The sequence below is a fragment of the Neoarius graeffei genome, chromosome 3, assembly GCF_027579695.1.
Source record: "Neoarius graeffei isolate fNeoGra1 chromosome 3, fNeoGra1.pri, whole genome shotgun sequence".
Classification (NCBI taxonomy): Eukaryota; Metazoa; Chordata; class Actinopteri; order Siluriformes; family Ariidae; genus Neoarius; species Neoarius graeffei.
The window spans coordinates 74,616,388-74,638,459 of NC_083571.1; the positions used below are offsets into that span (position 1 = coordinate 74,616,388).

The 22,072-nt window shown below is 40.8% G+C and overlaps 1 protein-coding gene across 2 annotated transcripts in view; it reads left to right on the plus strand.

Annotated features, from left to right (window-relative positions):
• Positions 1-21,235, plus strand: part of LOC132883557 (oocyte zinc finger protein XlCOF6-like) — a 47,554-nt gene extending 26,319 nt beyond the window's left edge. Inside the window, exons 3-6 of one of the 2 annotated variants that reach the window (XM_060917311.1) lie at positions 1,692-1,963; positions 11,731-11,798; positions 11,973-12,151; positions 15,064-21,235. In XM_060917311.1, coding sequence (XP_060773294.1) covers positions 1,692-1,963; positions 11,731-11,798; positions 11,973-12,151; positions 15,064-16,847 — 2,303 coding nt within the window. In that variant the 3' untranslated portion in view covers positions 16,848-21,235. The remainder of the gene's footprint in view (positions 1-1,691; positions 1,964-11,730; positions 11,799-11,972; positions 12,152-15,063) is intronic. The other variant, XM_060917312.1, reaches the window with a different exon arrangement.
• Positions 21,236-22,072: the final 837 nt, after the last annotated feature.

Consider the following 22,072-nt stretch of genomic DNA (forward strand, 5'->3'; position numbering starts at 1 on the left):
AAATATCTGTATATGAGCCATTCCATCGAATCGGTGCCATTTCCGTCCCTAGAAAATTATATGTATAAATGCACACAAAAATGTACTTTAAAATAAATTTCCTTATTACGCAGAATGTCCTGCACATTGATCTGATTTCAGATTTAAGATATATAATTGTAAGGATTAATAAAAACTACCTAAAACACCTGAAAAATAGCATGTGTTACCTATCCCCGCACTCTATACTTAACTATGAAATATTATTAAAATCCTTCAGAAACAGTACATCTTTTGCACTGTTGTGACTCCATATCCTATCCATGGTTTAAATATATTTTTTTTTTCATAAGAAATCCACAATATCTTAGTTAAAATACACATTTTAGTCGTGTCCCTGGGATTTCACTCAGTCCTGTTACCCAAACATATTACCCCATCTGACAAATTTGGAACATTCCATAGATCACATGCTCAACAGGAAGTTACATCAGTTGTGTCTTCTGAAGACCAAAAGTTAGTTCTCTCATTTACTTTTCTGTATATTTGATGATGTTTTTAACTTTGACTGATAAGGTCAATGTCAACATACTGTCCTGTTACTTAAAGTATTTCTTAGATTATATTTGTTGATTTTAAAAATACAGATTTTTGGTAAATCACTAGAATGTGCTAAGTGTGGTCATGCTATTAGCGATGATGCCATGTGGCTTAATTCCATGTATTAGCTAATCCTAGGCTAAAAACTCAGTCCTGTTACTTTCAGAGTTTTGGTAACAGGACTGAAAAAAAATGCAGCCATCTTTGACTTCCCAACCTTGTAACGTAGCCTGAGGTTGACCAATACACATTTTGAATAGTTAAATATGTGTTATCAGTGTTGAAAAGATGTAACAAATTAAGTTTAATTTGGGAGTGGTACAGCAAGCAAATGGCACCCATTCGGTGGAATGTCCCATATGGATTTAGGAGCATCACAGTGGCGCAGCTCCAGGGTCCTGGATTCAATTCTAAGCATGGGTTGCTTTCTGTGTGAAGTTTTGCAAATTTTTCCCCTGTGTGCGTGGGTTTCCTTTGGGTCCACTGTTTTTTTCTGAAACAGATGGATTATGCTTAAATTGCCACTGGATGATTATTTTTTTTTATTATTAAATATGAATCCTGGATGTTTGGCATTGGAAAAATGCCTATATCTAGAAATGCCAGAATCGTCAACAAGCTCAAATAGAGATGTGCGTGCAACTATTTACTTATTTTTATTCTTTGTGCACAGTTATTTTTATTTGTGCATATGATTTCCTAACAAATTTGGGAAATTCTGTTTCCCAAAAGATAAGCAAACAACTAACCGAATTTAAAACAACCATGACCCTGATCAGGCAGGTCCTAAGAATTCTGTAAATGCATCATGCAGTGCCACACATGTTAATGAACATTGTTTTATTTTGTTGTGCAAGCTTCATATCTGACCATTTGTTTACTCCCACAAGGAAGTAAAAAATTCATACTCGTGTACCTTGTTGTGTCCTGTGAGATCTCAGTCCTGATGGACACGTCTAGTCTCAACCAGATGCTCAGTGAGCCTGTCTGGCAAGCTTTCTTAGGATAATCTTTATACAGTACTCGTATACTGTATATGGTTTTCCAGATACACACACATTACACACCCATTTGGGCCTCATTTCTTCCTATTGTGTTTTCTTTGCTCCCAGACTGTGAAGTTTGCAAATCCTTCTTCCTCCACAAATGTGAGGTTCATGGACCGCCCCTTTTCATCCCGGATACTCCTGTTCCCATGGGAGTCCCTGACCGAGCCAGACAAACTCTTCCTCCTGGGCTAGAAATCCAGAAGTCCAGTATTCCTGACACAGGTTTGGGAGTATTTAATAAGGGGGAGACTGTTCCAGTAGGTGCACACTTCGGACCCTACCAGGGAGAGCTGGTAAACGGAGAGGAAGCCAGAAACAGTGGAGACTCCTTGGTTGTGAGTTTGTCATATCTTTATTATCAATATTGTATATTTTTAAGTAACAAAATGTGACCACTAGATGACGGTAGCTCCAATTAATACTTTTCTTCTTGCTAATGATATATGGAGTAGTGGTGTAAATCGCAAGTTTGATCTCAGTACGATCCTACATCGATTCTTTTAGCCAGTGTGGTGGAAATTCACCTGTTAATAATAGAAATACTAGTAACACTTTAATAATGCTCAAGCAAATATTTATTTATTGTATAATTTGATATAATCATGAAAAATCACATAAAATTACCAGCCCAGGTAGTCACTAACATAGGTCCTCCCATAACTACTTAGATTAGATTAGATTAGATAAGATATAAAACTTTATTGATCCCTTTGGGAGGATTCCCTCAGGGAAATTAAGATTCCAGCAGCATCATTACAGATAAACAGATAAAAGAAATAGAGGAAAAACTTCTAGATAAATTAAGTATTTACATATACAAATATAAAAGAATAAGATATGGGGAAGAGAGGGAGGGGGGAAAGGGGGAGAAGTGGGGTCAGGGTAAGTGTGTGTGGGGGGGAAGCAGGAAAGATATTGCACATTATATTGCACATTGTCCAGTATTGCTTATTGTTAGGCTAGGCTAGGCTACTGCTCCTTCCCATCCTCTGTCCTCCTGTTACCCCTCCTCCCCCCCAGAGAGGAGTTGTACAGTCTGATGGCGTGAGGTTTTTGAGTCTGTTCGTCCTGCACTTGGGAAGGAGCATTCTGTCACTGAACAGACTCCTCTGGTTGCTGATGACGGTGTGCAGAGGGTGACTGGCATCGTCCATGATGTTCAATAGTTTGTCCATAGTCCTCTTCTCTGCCACCGTCACCAGAGAGTCCAGCTTCATGCCGACCACAGAGCCGGCCCGCCTGATCAGTTTGTCTAGCCTGGTTGTGTCCTTCTTGGATGTGCTGCCCCTTCAGCACACCACGGTGTAAAACAGGACACTGGTGACCACAGACTGATAGAACATCCACAGGAGTTTCCTGCAGATGTTAAAGGATCGCAGCCTCCTAAGGAAGTATAGCCTGCTCTGTCCCTTCCTGTATAAGTGATTGGTGTTGCAAGTCTAGTCCAGCTTGCTGTCCAGCCACAGCCCGAGGTACTTGTAGGAATCCACAGCCTCCACCTCGACTCCCTCGATCAGAACTGGTCATGACCTTGGTCTGGACCTCCCAAAGTCAATGACCAGCTCCTTGGTCTTCGAAGTGTTGAGCTGCAGATGGTTCCTGTTGCACCACACAGCAAAGTCCCTCACCAGACTCCTATACTCCTCCTCTCTGTCGTCACTGATGCACCCAACGATGGCTGTGTTATCGGCAAACTTCTGAATGTGACACAGCTCCGAGTTGTAGCAGAAGTCTGCGGTGTACAGGGTGAAGAGAAGGGGGCCAGCACTGTGCCCTGGGGTACTCCGGTGCTGCTTATTACAGTGTCAGATGTGATGTCCTTCAGCCTGATGTACTGCGGCCTGTCAGTGAGGTAGCTGGAGATCCAGGTGACCAGGCAGGGGTCCACTCGCATCCTGTTCAGTTTGTCCTGAAGCAGTAGGGGCTGGATGGTGTTGAAGGCACTCGAAGTCCAAGAAGAGGATCCTCACTGTGCCATTTCCCTTATCCAGATGCGAGTGGGCTCAGTGTAGCAGGTAGAGGATGACGTCTTCCACACCAACACCTGCCCAGTACGCAAACTGCAGTCAGTCCTGGGCATGGTGTACCTGGGGTCTGAGGAGGCTGAGGAAGAGCCGCTCCAACGTCTTAATCAGATGTGAAGCGAGCGCCACCGGTCGGAAGTCGTTCAGCGCGCTGGGCTGATTCTTTTTGGGAACTGGAACAATACATGATGTCTCCCTCATGCTGTTCTCCTTCAGCTTCTGCTCCTCCTTTCTCCTGTAGCTGTCCTTAGCTTCCCTCATGCAGCGTTTCACCTCCTGCTGTGCTGCTTTCATCGCCTCCCTATCCCTGCTCCTGAAGGCGGCCTTCTTCCTGTTGAGGACAGCTTTGACTTCCTGTGTTACCCATGGCTTGTTATTAGGGTAACACTGTGTACAGTCTTAGCAGGGGAGACCACGTCTGCACAGAAGTTGAGGTAATCTGTCAGTGTGTCAGCCCCTCTATGTCCTCACAGTGTGGGCTAAGCAACACATCCCAGTCTGTGATGTCATAGCAGTCTCTGAGGGCATCTTCCATTTCAGGGGACCACCTCCTGATGGAGCTAGTTGTTGCAGGCTGCCTTTGAACCGGGGGGTGTACTTCGGCTGTAGAAGAACCAGGTTGTGGTCAGACTTCCCTAGTGGGGGGAGGGGTGTGACTCTGTATGCATCCCTCACATTAGCATACAGCAAGTCAATTGTCCTGTTGTTCCTTGTTGGACAATCCACAGCCTGGTAAAAAGTAGCCAAAGTAGAGTCCAAAGTAGCATGATTAAAGTCCCCAGAAATGATGATAAATGCCTCAGGGTGCTGTGTCTGCAGCCTTGCTGTGACAGAGTGAATCCTCTCACATGCAGCGGCTGCCTTCGGAGGGATGTAAACACGGATGGTGATCACGTGACTGAACTCCCTCGGCAGATAATATGGCTGCAGGCTAACGGCTAGCAGCTCCAAGTCCAGGCAACATAAAACTGTCTTTACGGAGATATGTCCCGGGTTACACCAGCGATTGTTAACATAAATGAGTCCCCCACCTTTTGCTTTTCCCGCATGTGTTTGTGTCTCTGTCGGCTCTCACAGCAGTGAATCCCCTCAGGTCCACGTTAGCATCCGGTACAAGGTGTGTTAGCCATGTCTCTGTAAAGATAAACAAGCTGCTCTCCCGGTAAATCCGCTGGTTGTTCAGAGCGGAAAGCTCATCGACTTTATTCGGCAGCGAGTTCACGTTCCCCATGATAACGGATGGAATGGATGGTTTGTGGCGCCACCGGTTGTCCGCTAGCCTAGCCTTTAGCTTAGTTCCAGCTTTGCAGCCCCTGGGTTTTCTCCTCAGCTCAGCCGGGATGGGGTGTCGTATCCCGGCTCGTCCCATTGTTTTCAGGGCCAGCAGCTCCTCTCTCAAATAAGTGAGAAAACTGGCTCCTGGTTGCGTGTTAACGTTAAACATATCCATGTTATATAGTTAAACACACTGTCTTCGTAAGAAGAGCAAAAAAGAAGTAAAAAAAAAAAAGGTGGAAAAAGATGTTTAAAGAGCTAAAAACTACAGAGCTACTGGAGAGGCAGCCATCTCACACTGTGCCCATACAACTTCTCAGCATGGTCAGCTTCCTGTATTACACATGATATTATTCATTTTCATAGTTTCCATCAACATTCCATAATGGTCTGTTTGCTCAAATGCAGCTGAGAAAAACTGTACCAAGTTTTCCTTGAGTCTGCTGCATCCACAACAACACAGTATCTTCACACACACACACACACACACACACACACACACACACACACACACACACACACACACACTCTCTCTGATGGACAGAACTTATTCATTCACACTTGCAACTTGTTTCATTTCTAAATGTCGAGGATAAACAGAGAAGCATGACACTAGAGGATTTGAACAGATACTGTTAACTATAATTCACACTAAAGTTAATATAAAACTTGTTACCACACCAACGATCCAATGATTTTCAATGCCACAAAATTTGCCACAATGTGTGTTGGTTTGATGCTGGGGTCTGCAGTTGGTATGATGTTTTACACAATCTGTTTCATTTCCATGAATTCACAAATGCAAACACAATATAATTTGAACATCAGTTCGGTGAGGGTAGATTAGATATGTACAGTATATATCCAGTGTGCTGTGAGGCAAAGTGAAGTGTGCTGTGGAATTTTGAGCAATCCCAAGCGTTTTTCTACAGGCTTATGAAATAGTATTTTTTTTATACACCAATGACTCTGCTTTTTAATTAAAACATTTGTAGGTAGTCACTTATTTAGAACTTTTTACATTTTTTAATCTAAATGGCCTTTAACCCCATTCTCAGTTTGATTTTGAAAATAAATTTAGGTTCAGGGAGGAGGATTATTATTGTAGCGACCAGAAAAGGCAGTCACTCTAGTTGTTGCCAGGTCCACATTGCAAGTGCAAAGGCTCATGGGACTATTAATGTTTAAGCTTGGAGAGCATTAGGGACTAAAGAGCAATGAGCCTCCATGACCAAGACTCCTGCAGTAATTGATCACCTCTGGTCAGTATTTCTGATAGGCATGCATCTTGTAGGAAAATAAAACAGCTTCTCTTCGATCCATGTGATATACAGACCATAGGATATTACATGAGAAGCTAAGATCTCCATCTCGCGGTGACTCCTTCTACACATACTCGCCACATTAGTTCACTACCCATTAACATGCTTGCTAGGATACATCGCATAATCACAGTCATCTACTTTTACATTTTGAGTTGAGAGATTTCTTCCATAGCTACCCTAACCTGCAAAAGAACAGGGAGATGTTCCACTGACAGTACAAAAAAAAAAAAAAAGTGTGCCCTGAGACCACAGTATCCCCCGCTGGCAGCTATGCCATAACTCTGATAAAATGCGACTAAATTGAACGAAATTGTAATATGCGTATTACTGACATGTTACAATGCCTCTTGTCAAGTTTCATGAAATTTCTCCAAAAATTGTGAGAGGAGTTGATTTCAGAAGGTGAGTACCCTTCCTGGGATGGATGGATGGACGGACAGACATTTCCACGACATAATCCCCCTACGGGCCTTTCGGCCAGCAGGGGTTAAAAATTGTGAGGGAAGTTGATTTCAGAAAGCAAGCACACCTTGATGAAATTGCCAAAGTACAAGTTTGTTAATAATCAAGGGCATAACTCTGGTAAAATTTGCCCAAATTAAATGAAATTTCAATATGCATATAACTGTCATATAACAAAGCCTTTTGCCAAGTTTGGTGAAATTCCTCCACAAATTGTGAGAGGAGTTGATTTCAGAAGAACGTATATCCTCATGAAATTGTCAAGTACAAGTTATTTAATCAAGGGTCAAAACTGTGGTAAAATTTTCACAAATGAAACTCAATCGCAATATGCGTATTACTGTCATTTAACAAGGCCTTCTGCTAAGCTTCGAGAAATTTGTCCAAAAATTGTGAGAGGAGTTGATGTCAGAAGGCAAGCACACCTTCATGAAATTGTGAAAGTACAAGGTTGTTACTCAAGGGCCACAACTCTGGTAAAATGCGACCGAATTGAACAAAATAATATGCGTACTACCAACATATAACAATGCCTTTTGCCAAGTTTCATGAAATTCCTTCAAAAATTGTGAGAGGAGTGTGTTTTCCTTCTGAAATCAACTCTTGTGAAATTGTCAGATTATAATTTTGTTAATCAAGGACTGTAACTCTGGTAAAATGTGACCGAATTGAACGAAATTGCAATATATGTGTTACTGTCCTATAATAAAGCCTTTTGCCAAGTTTCGTGAAATTCCTCCAAAAATTGTGAGAGGAGTTGATTTCAGAAGGTGAGCACCCTTCCTGGGACGGACAGACGGACATTGGCACGACATAATCCTCCTTCGGGGCTTTTGGCCAGCGGGGGATTAAAACTGTAAACAGAGAATATTATTACATTCTAATATTATATTATAGTGTTATTATTGTAGAATATTTATAGTGTTTCCCACAGGATTTGGTGAAACTATGGTCAGTGGACCTCACTCTGGAGGGTCTGGGGGTATGCTCCCCTGTAATAAAAATATATATATTAGATTTTTCGTTTGGTTTGAAACCAAAATACTGCCACACTGCCGATGTTGTATTTTTTTTTGCCACTAACTCGTTATCTTGACTTGCCATCTTTCAACCGCGGTCTCAGTCTCTCTTTTTTTTTTTTTTTTTTTTTAGATAGGACAGTATAGAGAGACAGGAAATGAGCGGGGGAGAGAGAGACGGGATCGGGAAATAACCTCGGGTCGGAATCGAACCCGGGTCCCCGGATTTATGGTACGGTGCCTTAGCCATCTGAGCCATGACACCCCCGCTCTCAGTCTCTTGCGAAGCTTTCTGTCAGACTCCAAAATGTCACGCAGGGTTGCCATGGTAACGACATAAACAACCCTGCACGCGATGAAAACTTCTTTAGGAAATTGATAGAATTAGTGAAAATACGATCACACAGTTATTCGGGATGATCTTCAATTTATTATTTTATATTATGACCTCATGTACTCCATATTTATTTAGATATTATATATTTTTTTAAAATGACAGTAATGAGACCGATACCGTTGGTACTTTTGGATACCTCGGGATACCTTCTTACCGTAATACCGCCCAACCCTATTGCCTTCCCTCTTTTTCACATTCCTGACTGTAGTTAGGAAGTGGGGGTGAATCCGGTTCACTAGGCTCGCTCACTTACCTGCTCGCATGGCTTTCATAATGCTACTGGATCCTAACATGTATAGGAGTCAGGACACACGTATGGCATTGGTTTGAACAAAGTAACATCTTCATGTGTAAATAGTGATCACCATTACAGTCGTGGCTAACTCCACATAACTTCCACATAGTGACAACACCAGCCATGTACTGGGGGAATCATTCAGCAATACCCCTGCTGTAATAGCCCCTCTTAAAACTACAGGGCATATTTGACGACAAGTACCATGCAACCATCCGAGAAAATTATGACAAACATTAAATAAAATTAAAATTGAGTTCCACTGATTAAATCTTGATGGGAAAAAAAACTGAAATGAAACAATTTTCAGTACACAACTAAGACTAAAACTAAATTTAAAATTCTTTAAATTAAAAATGAACACTTCTTCTATACTGAACTAAACCAACATTAGCTCCCAAACACTTGTGGCAAATAAAATATTACTTGTACAAATCCAAAATATTTTTTAGAAAACCCATTTAGTGACAGAACTGACTTTTTAAAGTTGTGCATTTTTGTAGCTGTCTGTTTAGAGAACAAAACACAAGGGACAGGTATTTATCAGAGAGGTCTGAGTCACAGCACAGCTTTGCCATTAGTCTAGTCGTGATCCCCATAGGCCCAATAGTAAACCCAGAAATGTTGAGTACCCTAAAGTTTTATTGCATAAATGTCATCTATAGGCCTATTGGATGGAATTTAGCTTGGTTGCCCAAAGTTGCACTTTGAGCAATTTGCATAATTAGCATAAATAGGCAATTAATGTGAGATTATTACAGGTGAATAGGCAAAAAAATTTAAATAATAGATATCACCATGAAACTCTCTCAGTTGATTACTCATATTAAGATGAGAAAAAAATGTATTGCATGTTTTTGTAATTTGATGTTTAAATATGCAAATGAGGCCATAAATCAACAAAAATATGCTAATTAGCATACAAACAAAACTAAATTCGTTTGATAAAGCCAGGGTCAAAAAAGGTTTCTAAGGGTAAATATGTGTACTTGGGGGGGGTCTGAGTTGGTGAAAACCTTTTGAGGAATCTAGTACACAGTAGTAGTAGACAACCATAAAGGCTAAGTCAGACCAAGAGAACTGCCGAAAGTCGCCAGAAAAAGGATTCTGACAATTCAGCTCCACTTTCCCAGACATCTGTGAAGAACACAGTTCACCAACTACACTTTTTACCACAGCCTACATTCTGTGCTTGTGTCAGTCATCATAAGCATCCATACACATGCATCCACCTAGATCTTGCTATTGGAAAATAAAGCTCTGACTTGTCAAATTCGGGACATTAATTAAATGTTAAAAACCGAGACTGGGCTGAGAAAGAGAATAAAAGTCTCATTTCACTGACCTCTCCAGACTCTCAATCCTGATTTTCTGCTATGGTATTACACATTTAGCTTTTACTTAGTCATTGTTCTATGGTATTACATAATTAGCTTTTACTTGACAGTAAAATATTTAGTCCAGACACTGACACATTCACTTGCTACTTGACTCTCTACTTGATCACTTTTCTCTCCCATGGTAAATGACTATACCCCTAACATCGACAATTCCATCTGGACTGGATAAAGTAATCTAAGTGTAAAGAATCTACAGTATGTTGGAAAATCTAAATTAATGCCTTACCAGATATACTGTAGTGGATACTGTGTTTCATTAAAGTGCAAGCAATTGTTTATCATTTGCTTGTATGGATAATATGAATGTCATTCATGCAGTATCTTTAACTTCCCTGATGCAAGGTCATATTTTGTTGGTATAACACCTAGAATCAGACTCAAACAATATTAATGACTTGTTTTTGACCCGTTCCCTCATTCATGGTCAGTATGGACAGCAAAACAGTACACTGCTTCTTCACGCCATGTAATGGCAAAGGTCAATGTTGGGACTGAGTTCTTTGTCGCACTGTATGGGCAGAAGAAGGCCAAGTCGATGAATAGCACTCGTTACCAGATTTACAGTCGCAGCAAAAAGCCTCCTAAACTTAAAAAGCTTCCTCCTACTGATGCCAACCTGATGCTACACATATTGCTCATCTTCAGGTCATGTTGTGGAAGGCTGCAGGTCAGAGAGAGCCACCTGTAGAAGCAAGAGACATCACTAAGTTTGCATGGGAGGTTGGTGGAAGGGTTATCATGCCTGCTCTTGCCATCCAGGCAGTGGCTCCAGTACAGCTGCTTGATGTCACCAGCTGTAGCTGCAGCACATTGAAGGCCTGTAGTAAAGGAAACTGTAGCTGCCATGCTGCAAGTATCAGTTGCACTGACTACTGCAAGTGTGAAGGGGATGAGGTCGGCTGCTGCAATCCATTCACAGTTCATACAGATGAAGATGATGAGACTGAAGGGAATGAAGAAACAAATTATGAAGATGGTGAAGGCTATTAAGTGGGATGGTGTGGTTGTTCATGCATACTATATATAGTTATTTTACAGTTTGTTTGCACATTTGCAGTTCATGTACATAATTATTGTGTTATTGTTCTTTTGGGTTAGTTTGGGTTTGTTTGTGCATGCTGGATACTTGTTCTGCATGGAACACTCCTTAATCTATCCATACAGTAGTCCAAACACTGCCACCTGATCAGATTCCTTAAACATTTTTCACCAAATCATACCCCCAAGTATACATTTTTACCCTAAGTAAAATTATTTTGACTCGGGCTTCATCAATGAATATGATTTTGTGTGTATGCAAATGGGCACATATTTGATGGTTTATGGCCTCATTTGCATATTTAAACATTAAATTACAAAAACATGCAATAAATTTTTTTCTCATGTTAGCATAAGTAATCAACTGAGAAAGTTTGATGGTGATATCTATTATTATTATTATTGTTGTTATTTTTTTTTAGCCTATTCACCTGTAATAATCTCAGTTTAATCGCCTATTTATGCAAATTATGCAAATTGCTCAAAGTGCAACTTTGGGCAACCAAGCTAAATTCTATCCATTAGGCCTATAGATGATATTTCTGCAATAAAACTTTAGGGTACTCAACATTTCCAGGTTCATGAAATCACGACTAGACTACATGTCAAATACATACAGACTTTTATGAGAAACCTTTCCTTTGCCTAAATTCTGATAAAAAGCCTTGCCTGCATTTTCCTGTAGTTAATAAATTAATCTTGGAGCTTGTTGGCTGTTTTGCAAATCTAAAGATACAGTCAAGAACTTTTAATTCAGTCTTCATGAGGCTTAATATAATATTGGCATGAGCCATCATTCTCGTTTCTGTGTACCTCATTTAAAGGCATAGATTGATTTAGTGAAGTAAATGTGGTATTTTTCTCCAGATGTACAGGAGCATGCAGTGTGGAGAATACATCGATGCCAAAAGAGAGATGCATATGAATTGGATGAGGTGAGGAATACACCAGTTGTTGGGGTTTTTTTAGTGATTGATTTTTACAGCTTCTCGTTTGTTGGAAGGACTTTATCTTCATGTCACTGATATCTCCACTATGCTTTCTCCAAGTCTGTAACTCTGAGCTGATTTGATTTTTACTTTTTCTGGAATGTTGCCTCACTCATTTAGGTATGTGAATTGTGCCCATAATCATGAAGAACGGAATCTTGTGGCATTTCGATATCAAGGGGGAATTCTGTATCGTTGCTGTCAACCCATTAACCCAGGACAGGAGCTCTTGGTGTGGTATGAAGAGGAGTACGCCAAACAACTCTGTCCTGCACCTACAGGAACAACCAAACAGCAAGGTGCTTCTACTATAGTCTAAGACTTTATAGAGGTTATTTTCTGCATCATCTTGTGACACGTCTTAGTCTAACAATGTTTCTGGGATGAAAGCTGTTGTACAGTGGAGTCTACAATAACCAGAGCACTCGCCCAGAGTACTCATTTTGGCCAGTTTCACCAACCAGGTAGGTCTTCTCCATCATATGACGATGACCAACCAGAGAGGGTGATGTCTATTGGCTTCCTTTGAAACACGTAAAGTCAACCCACTGCATCTCTTGCTATTGCTAGTCCTCTCTAAAGTCTGGCTGTTCTCCATGAGGGTGCTAATTAATCGACATTTCTCACAAGTAAAACTAATACTGATGACAGAAGAAGAATAGCTAAGCGTGTTCCACTCAACATACTGAATAAACTCAATGCTGGTTATTCTGAAATACTGTGGATTGTATTTGCATTTCAAGCCATTTCCTGATGAGGACTATGAAGAACATGGTGTCCTGTCTTTAAACAAAATTGTTGTTTGAAAAAGAAATGTAGCAGCACGTGAAAATCAAAAGAAAAAATAATGGTTTATAACCAATAACTGCACTGTGTCTTCTTGAAATCATTTGTGGATGTGATCAACAAACACTTGTGGATAAGATGGACTAGTATGTGTGTATGTAATAAAATATATATATATATATATATATATATATATATATATATATATATATATATATATATATATATGCCTTTGTTAACATTTTATGAAGTCTTGGAAAAGCTTTTATAAAAATCTGATTTACAAATGGTTGATTTGCTTTGTATTCAAGTACGTGTTGATGAATGCAGATGACCCATAAATTAGCTGGTGTGGGCACACCCCAGCTGATTTACATTTGGTGAAGCTTGCAAAACTAAAATGGAACAAAAAGGTCATGATGATTGTGGGCACCAAGCACAGCACACAGAGAAACTTCTTTTTTTCAAAGCAAGAAAAAGAGGCTAGTCACACAAATTAATTTGATTTCTTTTATATTTTAATGACTATTTGAAAATCATAACCAGTCTCTAGGGTTAATTGATTGAAACTGAATATCGGTAAACCACAAAATACTGTTGCGTTTTTATTCATCATACACAGTTTAACCAAAAGTAGTGTAAAATGCATGCCCTGTGGATCCTGAGTGGCACAGCAGAAAAGTGTCCTCCCCATCATTCGGAGATTGCCATTTTTGAATCTTGATGATGCCACAGCCATCTGTGGTTGGGAGCTCAACAGAGCAAAATTGTCTGGGCTCTCTGGGAGGGAAGGGTGGCATGCTCTCTTCCCTGCCTTGTCAATTACACTAGCCAGTCATGGGTGTCTGTGAGTGGATTGGGCTTTCCTCTGAGTGTGTTACACCGCCCCCTGACATTGTATGAGTAAAAGATGCGGTCAACTGGTCTTACTTGCCTCAGAGGAAGCACATGGTAGCCTTAGCCCTCCCTGGTTGGTAGCTGTTGTGTGATACAGAAGAGTAGTCTGATGGGTGGGAATTGGCCATGAGAAAATTGGGGAGAAATTGGGGGGGGAATCGCATGCCCTATCACAGCAAACGCACAATATAGGATAGTGCTGTCAGACCTCCCCATATTACAGAAACATCCATTATCTTTAGCCGCTTATCCTGCCCTACAGGGTTGCAGGCAAGCTGGAGCCTATCCCAGCTGAATTACAGAAACGTAAGGCAAAAAAAAAAAGTTATCTTTAGTGCAAAACAAGCAACTGGCTGGAGAGAAGTTAGTTGAACACACATGTGCAGCATGTCTGAACTAAGCAAAGTTGTTAATTGGCTAATACGGATGTCAGTCAAACCCATCAACCATTATACAAATCAATTAGAACACATTTGCTTTATTTCAGGAGCATATGTGGTGATGGTCATATCAATTTAATAAATCAATTTAATCAATTTAATAAGCAATAACATTATATTAGTATTTTTATGGAATTCAATAATTCCACAAAAGTCCTGACATGCAGAAATCTTTTTAATAATGTTTATTTTTAACTCTTGCAGTTGAAGAACTTGAATGTGTTAAGGGACAAGTAGCATCCGATGAATAAATAATTAAACACGTGGAGGTTTGGTTTGCTTTGTTACTATGAACCCACACCATGGCATTCTTCGAATACTGCAGTAAGGAAATTCCTAGACTGCTGCAGACCCCCTTGAAAGCCATCTGAACTGTTGCAGTGTGACCCTTTTTTATATGCCTGCATTTCTTTTTAATGAAATTACTATTCTTATATGTCTTAATTTATGGATGTTGGCTTTCTTTCTTTCATCAATTACAGTATCGGTCAACTGGGTTTCACAAAATCCCACAAAATTTAATTTCATTAAATTTGTGTGTAATTGAAATTAATAAGCATTTTAAACTTGACAACCTAATCCATATATAAAGTCCATATGAAAAAATACAGACTTTCTTGTGTAAATGCTACTAGAAACTATTTGCAAATAAATCCATTCTTATCCAGCTTGATAAATAAGGCCCATTATTGTATCTTTCAGAACCTTGAATGCTAGGGCTGAGTCTCCTTATCAATCCTGGACGAGCTGTAAATAAAGCTAGACTTGCCATTACCTAGACTTGCCATTAGATCAAACAGAAACCAACAACTCCCCCCTTGGTCACTCAGACCCATGGGGTAGTGGCTAAAGCTGTGCATAGCTGCTGTTACAGCACCTTATTGAATCTACCATGATTCCGAGCTAGAGGCCGCTATATCTTAGTCCTCAAACTTTTTTTTTTTTTTGTCTTGGTCTTCATTCATGTAGAATCTTGAATGTTTGAGGTTCAGTAAAAATGCTCCCTTACATTGGGTTAATGTTACATTTTATAATCGTGTAGCATTTCATGTTCAATTTGTGATATTTTTGTCCTTTCACTTCTCCAGGAATAAAGAATGCTCTGCTGCAAGCCTTTTCCTGCGCCACCTGTTCCCTTTCCTATGCATCTCAAATTTATCTCGACAAACACATCCAGAGATGCCACTATGAAGAGTATGTGAGACTCCAGGAATTAAGAGAGGGTAAATATGAATTTCAAATCCCCTCCAAATGCTCCAGTAGTCAGCCAACATCAACGGAGTCTCTCAGTTCTGACATTTCTCACAATGATATACAGAAGGAAATTCACCACTGCTCAGACTTAGGAAAGAGTTTTGGTCATCAGAATGCACTCAAGCCAAACCAGTGCAGTCACACAGAAGAAAATCCACATTACTGCTCACAGTGTGGAAGGAGTTTCACTGAACAGAGTGATCTCCAACGACACCAGCGTATTCACGCAACAGAGAAGCCGTATCACTGCTCACAGTGTGGGAGGAGTTTTACTTGTGAGAGTCGTCTCCAAACACACCAGCGCATTCACACAGGATATAAGCCCTATCACTGTTCTCAATGTGAGAAAAGTTTTACTGATAAGAGTAATCTCAAAAAACACCAGCGCAGTCACACAGGAGAGAAGCCGTATCACTGCTCACAGTGTGGCAAGAGTTTTACTCGTCGGAGTCATCTCCAAACACACCAGCGCATTCACAGAGGAGAGAAGCCGTATCACTGCTCACAGTGTGGGAAGAGTTTTACTCAGCAGAATGATCTCCAAAAACACCAGTGCATTCACACAGGAGATAAGCCGTATCACTGCTCACGGTGTTGGAAGAGTTTTACTCAGCAGAGTGCTTTCCAAAGACACCAGCACATTCACACAGGAGAGAAGCCCCATCACTGCTCACAGTGTGGCAAGAGTTTTACTCAACAGAGTAATCTCCAACGACACCAGCGCAGTCACACAGGAGAGAAGCCCTATCACTGCTCACAGTGTGGCAAGAGTTTTACTCGGCAGAGTACTCTTCAAACACACCAGCGCATTCACAGAGGAGAGAAGCCATATCGCTGCTCACAGTGTGGGAGGAGTTTTACTCGTCAGAGTCATCTCCAAACACACCAGCGCATTCACACAGGAGAGAAGCCCTATCACTGTTCTCAATGTGAGAAAAGTTTTACTGATCAGAGTAATCTCCAAAAGCACCAGCGCTTTCACACAGGAGAGAAGCCGTATCACTGCTCACAGTGTGGCAAGAGTTTTACTCAGCACAGTACTCTCCAAACACACCAACGCGTTCACACAGGAGAGAAGCCATATCACTGCTCACAGTGTGGCAAGAGTTTTCCTCGTCGGAGTACTCTCCAAATACACCAGCGCATTCATACAGGAGAGAAGCCGTATCACTGCTCACAGTGTGGGAAGAGTTTTACTCAACAGAGTGCTCTCCAAACACACCAGCGCTTTCACACAGGAGAGAAGCCATATCACTGCTCACAGTGTGGCAAGAGTTTTAGTCAGCAGAGTCATCTCCCAAAACACCAGCGCATTCACACAGGAGAGAAGCCGTTTCAGTGCTCAGAGTGTAGGAAAAGCTTTACTGATCGGAGTAATCTCCAAAAACACCAGCGGATTCATACAGGAGAGAAGTCATTTCATTGCTCACAGTGTGGGAAGAGTTTTACTGATCCGAGTAATCTCCAACAACACCAACGTATTCACACAGGAAAGAAGCCGTATCACTGTTCACCATGTGGAAAGAGTTTTACTGATCCGAGTAATCTCCAAAACCACCAGTGCATTCACACAGGAGAGAAGCCGTATCACTGTTCAGTGTGGGAAGAGTTTTACTGATCCGAGTAATCTCCAAACACACCAGTGCATGCACGTAAGAGAGAAGCTCCATCACTGATCAGTGTGGGAAGACGTTTACTCATTCAGTTAGATTTAAGACCTACAGGTGCACTAACTTGGAGACCTTGCATGATTAAAGTTGTCAAATTTAAATATGGCTATTACTACAGTTTTGGCTGAAAATGACCTGTACTTTGAACTTTATTGTTCATGTTATATGACTGTGTTTTAAAATATGTAACCTCAGTGATGTTTAAAACAAGACTATTAATGTTTTCTTTTGATCTTAAGTAGTTGTTAATTACCACCCTACAAGTAATGATTTAACTGCAACACTATTATCATTGTAGTACTGCAGCATGAAACTAATTGTTAATGGAATTATTACCGATCAGGAGTTTAATGTACTATGTTTAACAGAAATGTGGATCAAACTAAATGAGTAGGTAGCATGTAAATGAAGCTCGTCCAGCTATATCCATCAGCCTCATCTAACTGGTAGAGGAGAAGGTGTCTCAGTTATTTTTAATGATAATTAAGACGTCATACAAAAACATGAGAAAAAAAGCACTATGTTTGAAGTTCTTTATACTAACATATATAGCCAAAAAAAGTCTATCCAGTCAATTTAGCTAATTTTTACAGACCTGTGATGTATATTTTTAATTCCTTTGTGAATTTGCACATTTCATCTTAAACCTGGTTGTTTCTTTAGACAAAGAATTAATTGTTGGAGACATTTATTATTCATTTTGATAATCTAGAAGACTCTTTGAGAAGCGTGTTCATGTCCATTCTAGATTCAGTAGGGGTTAATCAGAATATCATACCTGGATATCCCCGTCATGCTTGACGATGGGGGCCTTGTTTCTTCCTCTCATGGCGGCGTATGCTCCGTTGCCGATACCTTCGAACATTTGCCTAGGATTTTTCTTGTTGGGATGTTCTTCGATCTCAGCAGCTCGTTGTGACCACCAGTTGTTTTTCATCTTGCGAATTTCCCGTTGACATCTATTTCTGGCATCACGATAGCGATTTCTGTTTGCTGGGGTCTCTTGCTGCATTAGTGTCTTAAAGGCAGCATGCTTAAAAGCAAGGAGGTCTTTTATTGCCATATTGTTGTCATCAAACCAATCTTGATGTTTTCTTGTTCTGTAGCCCAGTACTTCTGCCACAGATGAATAGCTGGTGTCTCTCAGAGTCTGCCATTTTTCCTCGACTAAGCCTTGGAGTGGTTGGAGGGTCTCAAAGTTTTTCTGCTAGCTGTTTCTGTATGTCTTCATCGCAGAGGGAGGCAGTGTTAAGGCGTTTAGTCTTCTTCTGCAAGCGTTTCTGCTTGGAAGCATGAAAGCGTAGATTCAGTCTGGCGCACATCATTTTATGATCTGTCCAGCAGTCAGCACTTCTAACACAGCAGTCAATGATATCGGACTTGTAGTGTTGGCTTACGATGATGTGGTCTATCATGTGCCAGGTCTTTGAGTGTGGATGTTGCCATGTACCTTTATGTATATCAGGGTGTTGGAAGAGAGTGTTGGCAATTGTAAGGCCAAAACGGGCACAAAGCTGCAACAGCATCTCTCCTTGCTCATTACATGCACCGATACCATGCGTGCCAAGAATCTCTGGCCACATTTCAGCATCTGAGCCAACTCTAGCGTTGAAATCGCCAACCAGGAAAGTACGGTCGCCTCTTGGGATGTCGGAAAGAGCTACAGCCAATTGGTCATAGAACTGAGTCTTTTCTTCCAAAGGGCGCTTGAAGGTTGGGGCGTAGATGCTTATTATAGTGGCGTCACACTTCTTAGTGAGGGCTATACGAGCTGTCATTACCCTGGATGATATTCCTTTCAAGCTTAGAATACAAGATCTAAGTCTTGATTGTATGGCAATAGCAACTCCCTCTTGTTTGGGTTGATCTTCCGGATGGCCAGAGTACAGAAAGTTGTAGTCACCATCAATGAACTTGCCTATGCTGGGAACTCTGCATTCACCAAGTCCGGCGATGTCGATGTTGAGACGCCCAAGTTCTTCTGCTACCAGAGCTGTGCATCTCTCGGGTGTTTGTCTGTTGGTGTTGACATCTGATAGCGTCAGTACATTCCACAAGGCCAGTTTGACCTGTGTGAAGATGTTACGGCGGGTGGGTCTAGATCTATTGGGTCCAAAAGGTCCCTTGGGCTTTACTCCCAGACGGTCATACGTGCGAGGTCGTGATCCACGCACCTGTCGAGAGGTATGTGTTATTGATGATACAAAGTCTTTAGCAGGTTTACAGTGCCACTTGGATCAGGGTGCTGGCCTGAGTCTAGTGGGCAAGCAGGCTGTCCTCTTCCGTGCTTGCGTTCCAGAGCTGGGGGGTGCAGAGGGTGGAAGCGCATAGCAACACAAATCACCTAAGCTGACCCGGTACTGGCTGGTCATTATTGGGTGGGGTCAGGAGCTGACCTTTGACAAGTACTGACCCAGGCATCGTGGCCGTTGAGAAAAAAAACACGTTTGCTAATCCCTTCCGCCCTGAAGGTGGAAGCCCAGCACACTATAGGGTTTGGACTGTCTTTAGTCAGGTCTCTCGCCAAGGGCCAAATCCGGCATGGTTGAACCTGCCAAGAGTACGAGGACCCTCGCTGGCATGAGCCCCTTGGGTCCTAGGGACACGCAAGCTACTACATCACAACAAGGTAACTGTCCTTGGTAGTAGACCAGAATATCATAGGACCCACTCATAATGGTAGTCACACTCTCAATCTAATCCTTGTATTTGTATTAAATATAGAAAATATAGTCAAACTTCCACAGTCTGAAGCTACCTCAAATCATTATCTCATCTTATTCAAAATATGTCTGAGCAATAATATATGCAACTTGCCACACTACAGTGTCAAACATACTTTCACACTAACTGCTGCATAAAGTTTTATCAGTAGTTTCCCAGAGTTATCAACTTTGATTAGATCACCATCAGACCCACAGAACTAAATGAGCCAGCTGAATGCTTAGTCAGTGTCTACTATACTTTCGATAATGTAGCTCCACTTGAAATAAAATAATTCAAGAGAAAAAAAATAGCACCCTGGTGTAACAGTCACATGCACCTTAAAACATAAAATTAGAAAATGGTGTCAAACAAAATTGATAATATTCCAATTAGCATGGAAGGAGATCCTCTATATAGTTCCAGACAAGCTCTTAGTGCTGCTAGATCAACTTTTCTCTCCACTATAATATAACAAAACATAAGCTTAAATTCTTATGTAATACTTCAGCAAAATGAACTAGGCCACCACAGAAACATGCACACCTTCAGTATGTAGTAGTGATGACTTAATGAAGTTTATCAGTGGCAAAATTGAAAATATCAGGCAAAAATATCAAGCTGTTAATTTAAGACCAGACAATTTGATAAGTATCCCTGTAGACAACAATGCAACTACATCAGAGCAATGATTTGTGTTTTACACCCCTGGGAGAGACCGAACTAATTTCACTTCATCAAAATCAAAATCTTCAACTTGTGTACTAGATCCCTTGCCTAAATGATTCAGATGTCACCAGAAGCAATCAAACCTCTTTGAAAAACAATCAATTATGCTTTTAGCAGTGGCGTTGTACCTAAATCCTTTAAACTAGCAGTTGTCAGACCTTTGTCAGCTGTCCAATTATAGGCCAATATCAAACCTCCCTTTTATCTCCAAGATCCTAGAAAAAACTGGCATAGCAGTTATGCTTATATTGATATGGGAGTAACATCCATAAAATGTATTAGTCAGGATTTAGATCTCATCATAGGACAGCAACAGCACTGGTTACAGTAGTAAATGACAAACTACTGGCTCCTTATCAAAGTTGTGTCTCCTTGCTTGTGCTGCTTGACCTTAGTACAGCTTTTGACACCACTGATCATACTATTCTCCTTGATAGACTAGAAAATGTCATTGAAGTTAAAGGAACAATCCTCTGCTGGCTCAGGTCTTATTTAACTGATCATTATCAGTTTGTATATGTAAATGGTGACTTCTCTATGCATTCTAAAGTAAAGTTTGGTGTTCCACAAGGTGCTGTCTTTGGCCCACTGCTTTTTTTCTTAAAATATGCTGCCTCGAGGTAATACTATTCATAAGCATGGTATTGCTTTCCACTGTTATGCTGGGGACACAGTTGTATGTTTCAGCAAAGTCAGATGACAGACACCAGCTTAATAAAATTGAGGAATGTGTAAAGGACACTGGATGCTGATTAACTTCCTTCTACTTAATTCTGATGAGACATTACTAGTACTTGTACTAGGACCACATGCAGCGAGAAGTAAGTTTTCTGATTACTGTACATAGTAATTCTTGATGGTCTTTCTGTTTCTTCATGGGCAGCAGTAAAAGACTTTGGTGTGATTATTGGCTCCAGTCTTTCATTTGAAGCTCATGTAGATACTTGGATAGCCTTCTTTCAGCTCAGAAGTATTGCAAAGATGAGAAGTCCTGTCACTATACGATGCACAAAAACTAGTGCATGCATGGCACGGTGCACAGCACAGTGGAGTACTGGTTAGCACTGTTGCCTCACAGCAAGAAGGTTCTGGGTTTGAGCCCAGCGGCTGACGGGGGGCCTTTCTGTGTGGAGTTTGCACGTTTTTCCCGTGTCTGTCTGGGTTTCCCCCACAATTCAAAGACATGCAGTTACAACCCCGATTCCAAAAAAGTTGGGACAAAGTACAAATTGTAAATAAAAACGGAATGCAATGATGTGGAAGTTTCAAAAGTCCATATTTTATTCAGAATAGAACATAGATGACATATCAAATGTTTAAACTGAGAAAATGCATCATTTAAAGAGAAAAATTAGGTGATTTTAAATTTCATGACAACACATCTCAAAAAAGTTGGGACAAGGCCATGTTTACCACTGTGAGACATCCCCTTTTCTCTTTACAACAGTCTGTAAATGTCTGGGGACTGAGGAGACAAGTTGCTCAAGTTTAGGGACAGGAATGTTAACCCATTCTAGTTGCTCAACTGTCTTAGGTCTTTTTTGTCGTATCTTCCGTGTTATGATGCGCCAAATGTTTTCTATGGGTGAAAGATCTGGACTGCAGGCTGGCCAGTTCAGTACCCAGACCCTTCTTCTACGCAGTCATGATGCTGTAATTGATGCAGTATGTGGTGTAGGTGCAATTGGCCTTAAGTGATCAATCTCATTAAATCAGTCTCATTAAATAATACCTTTGATAT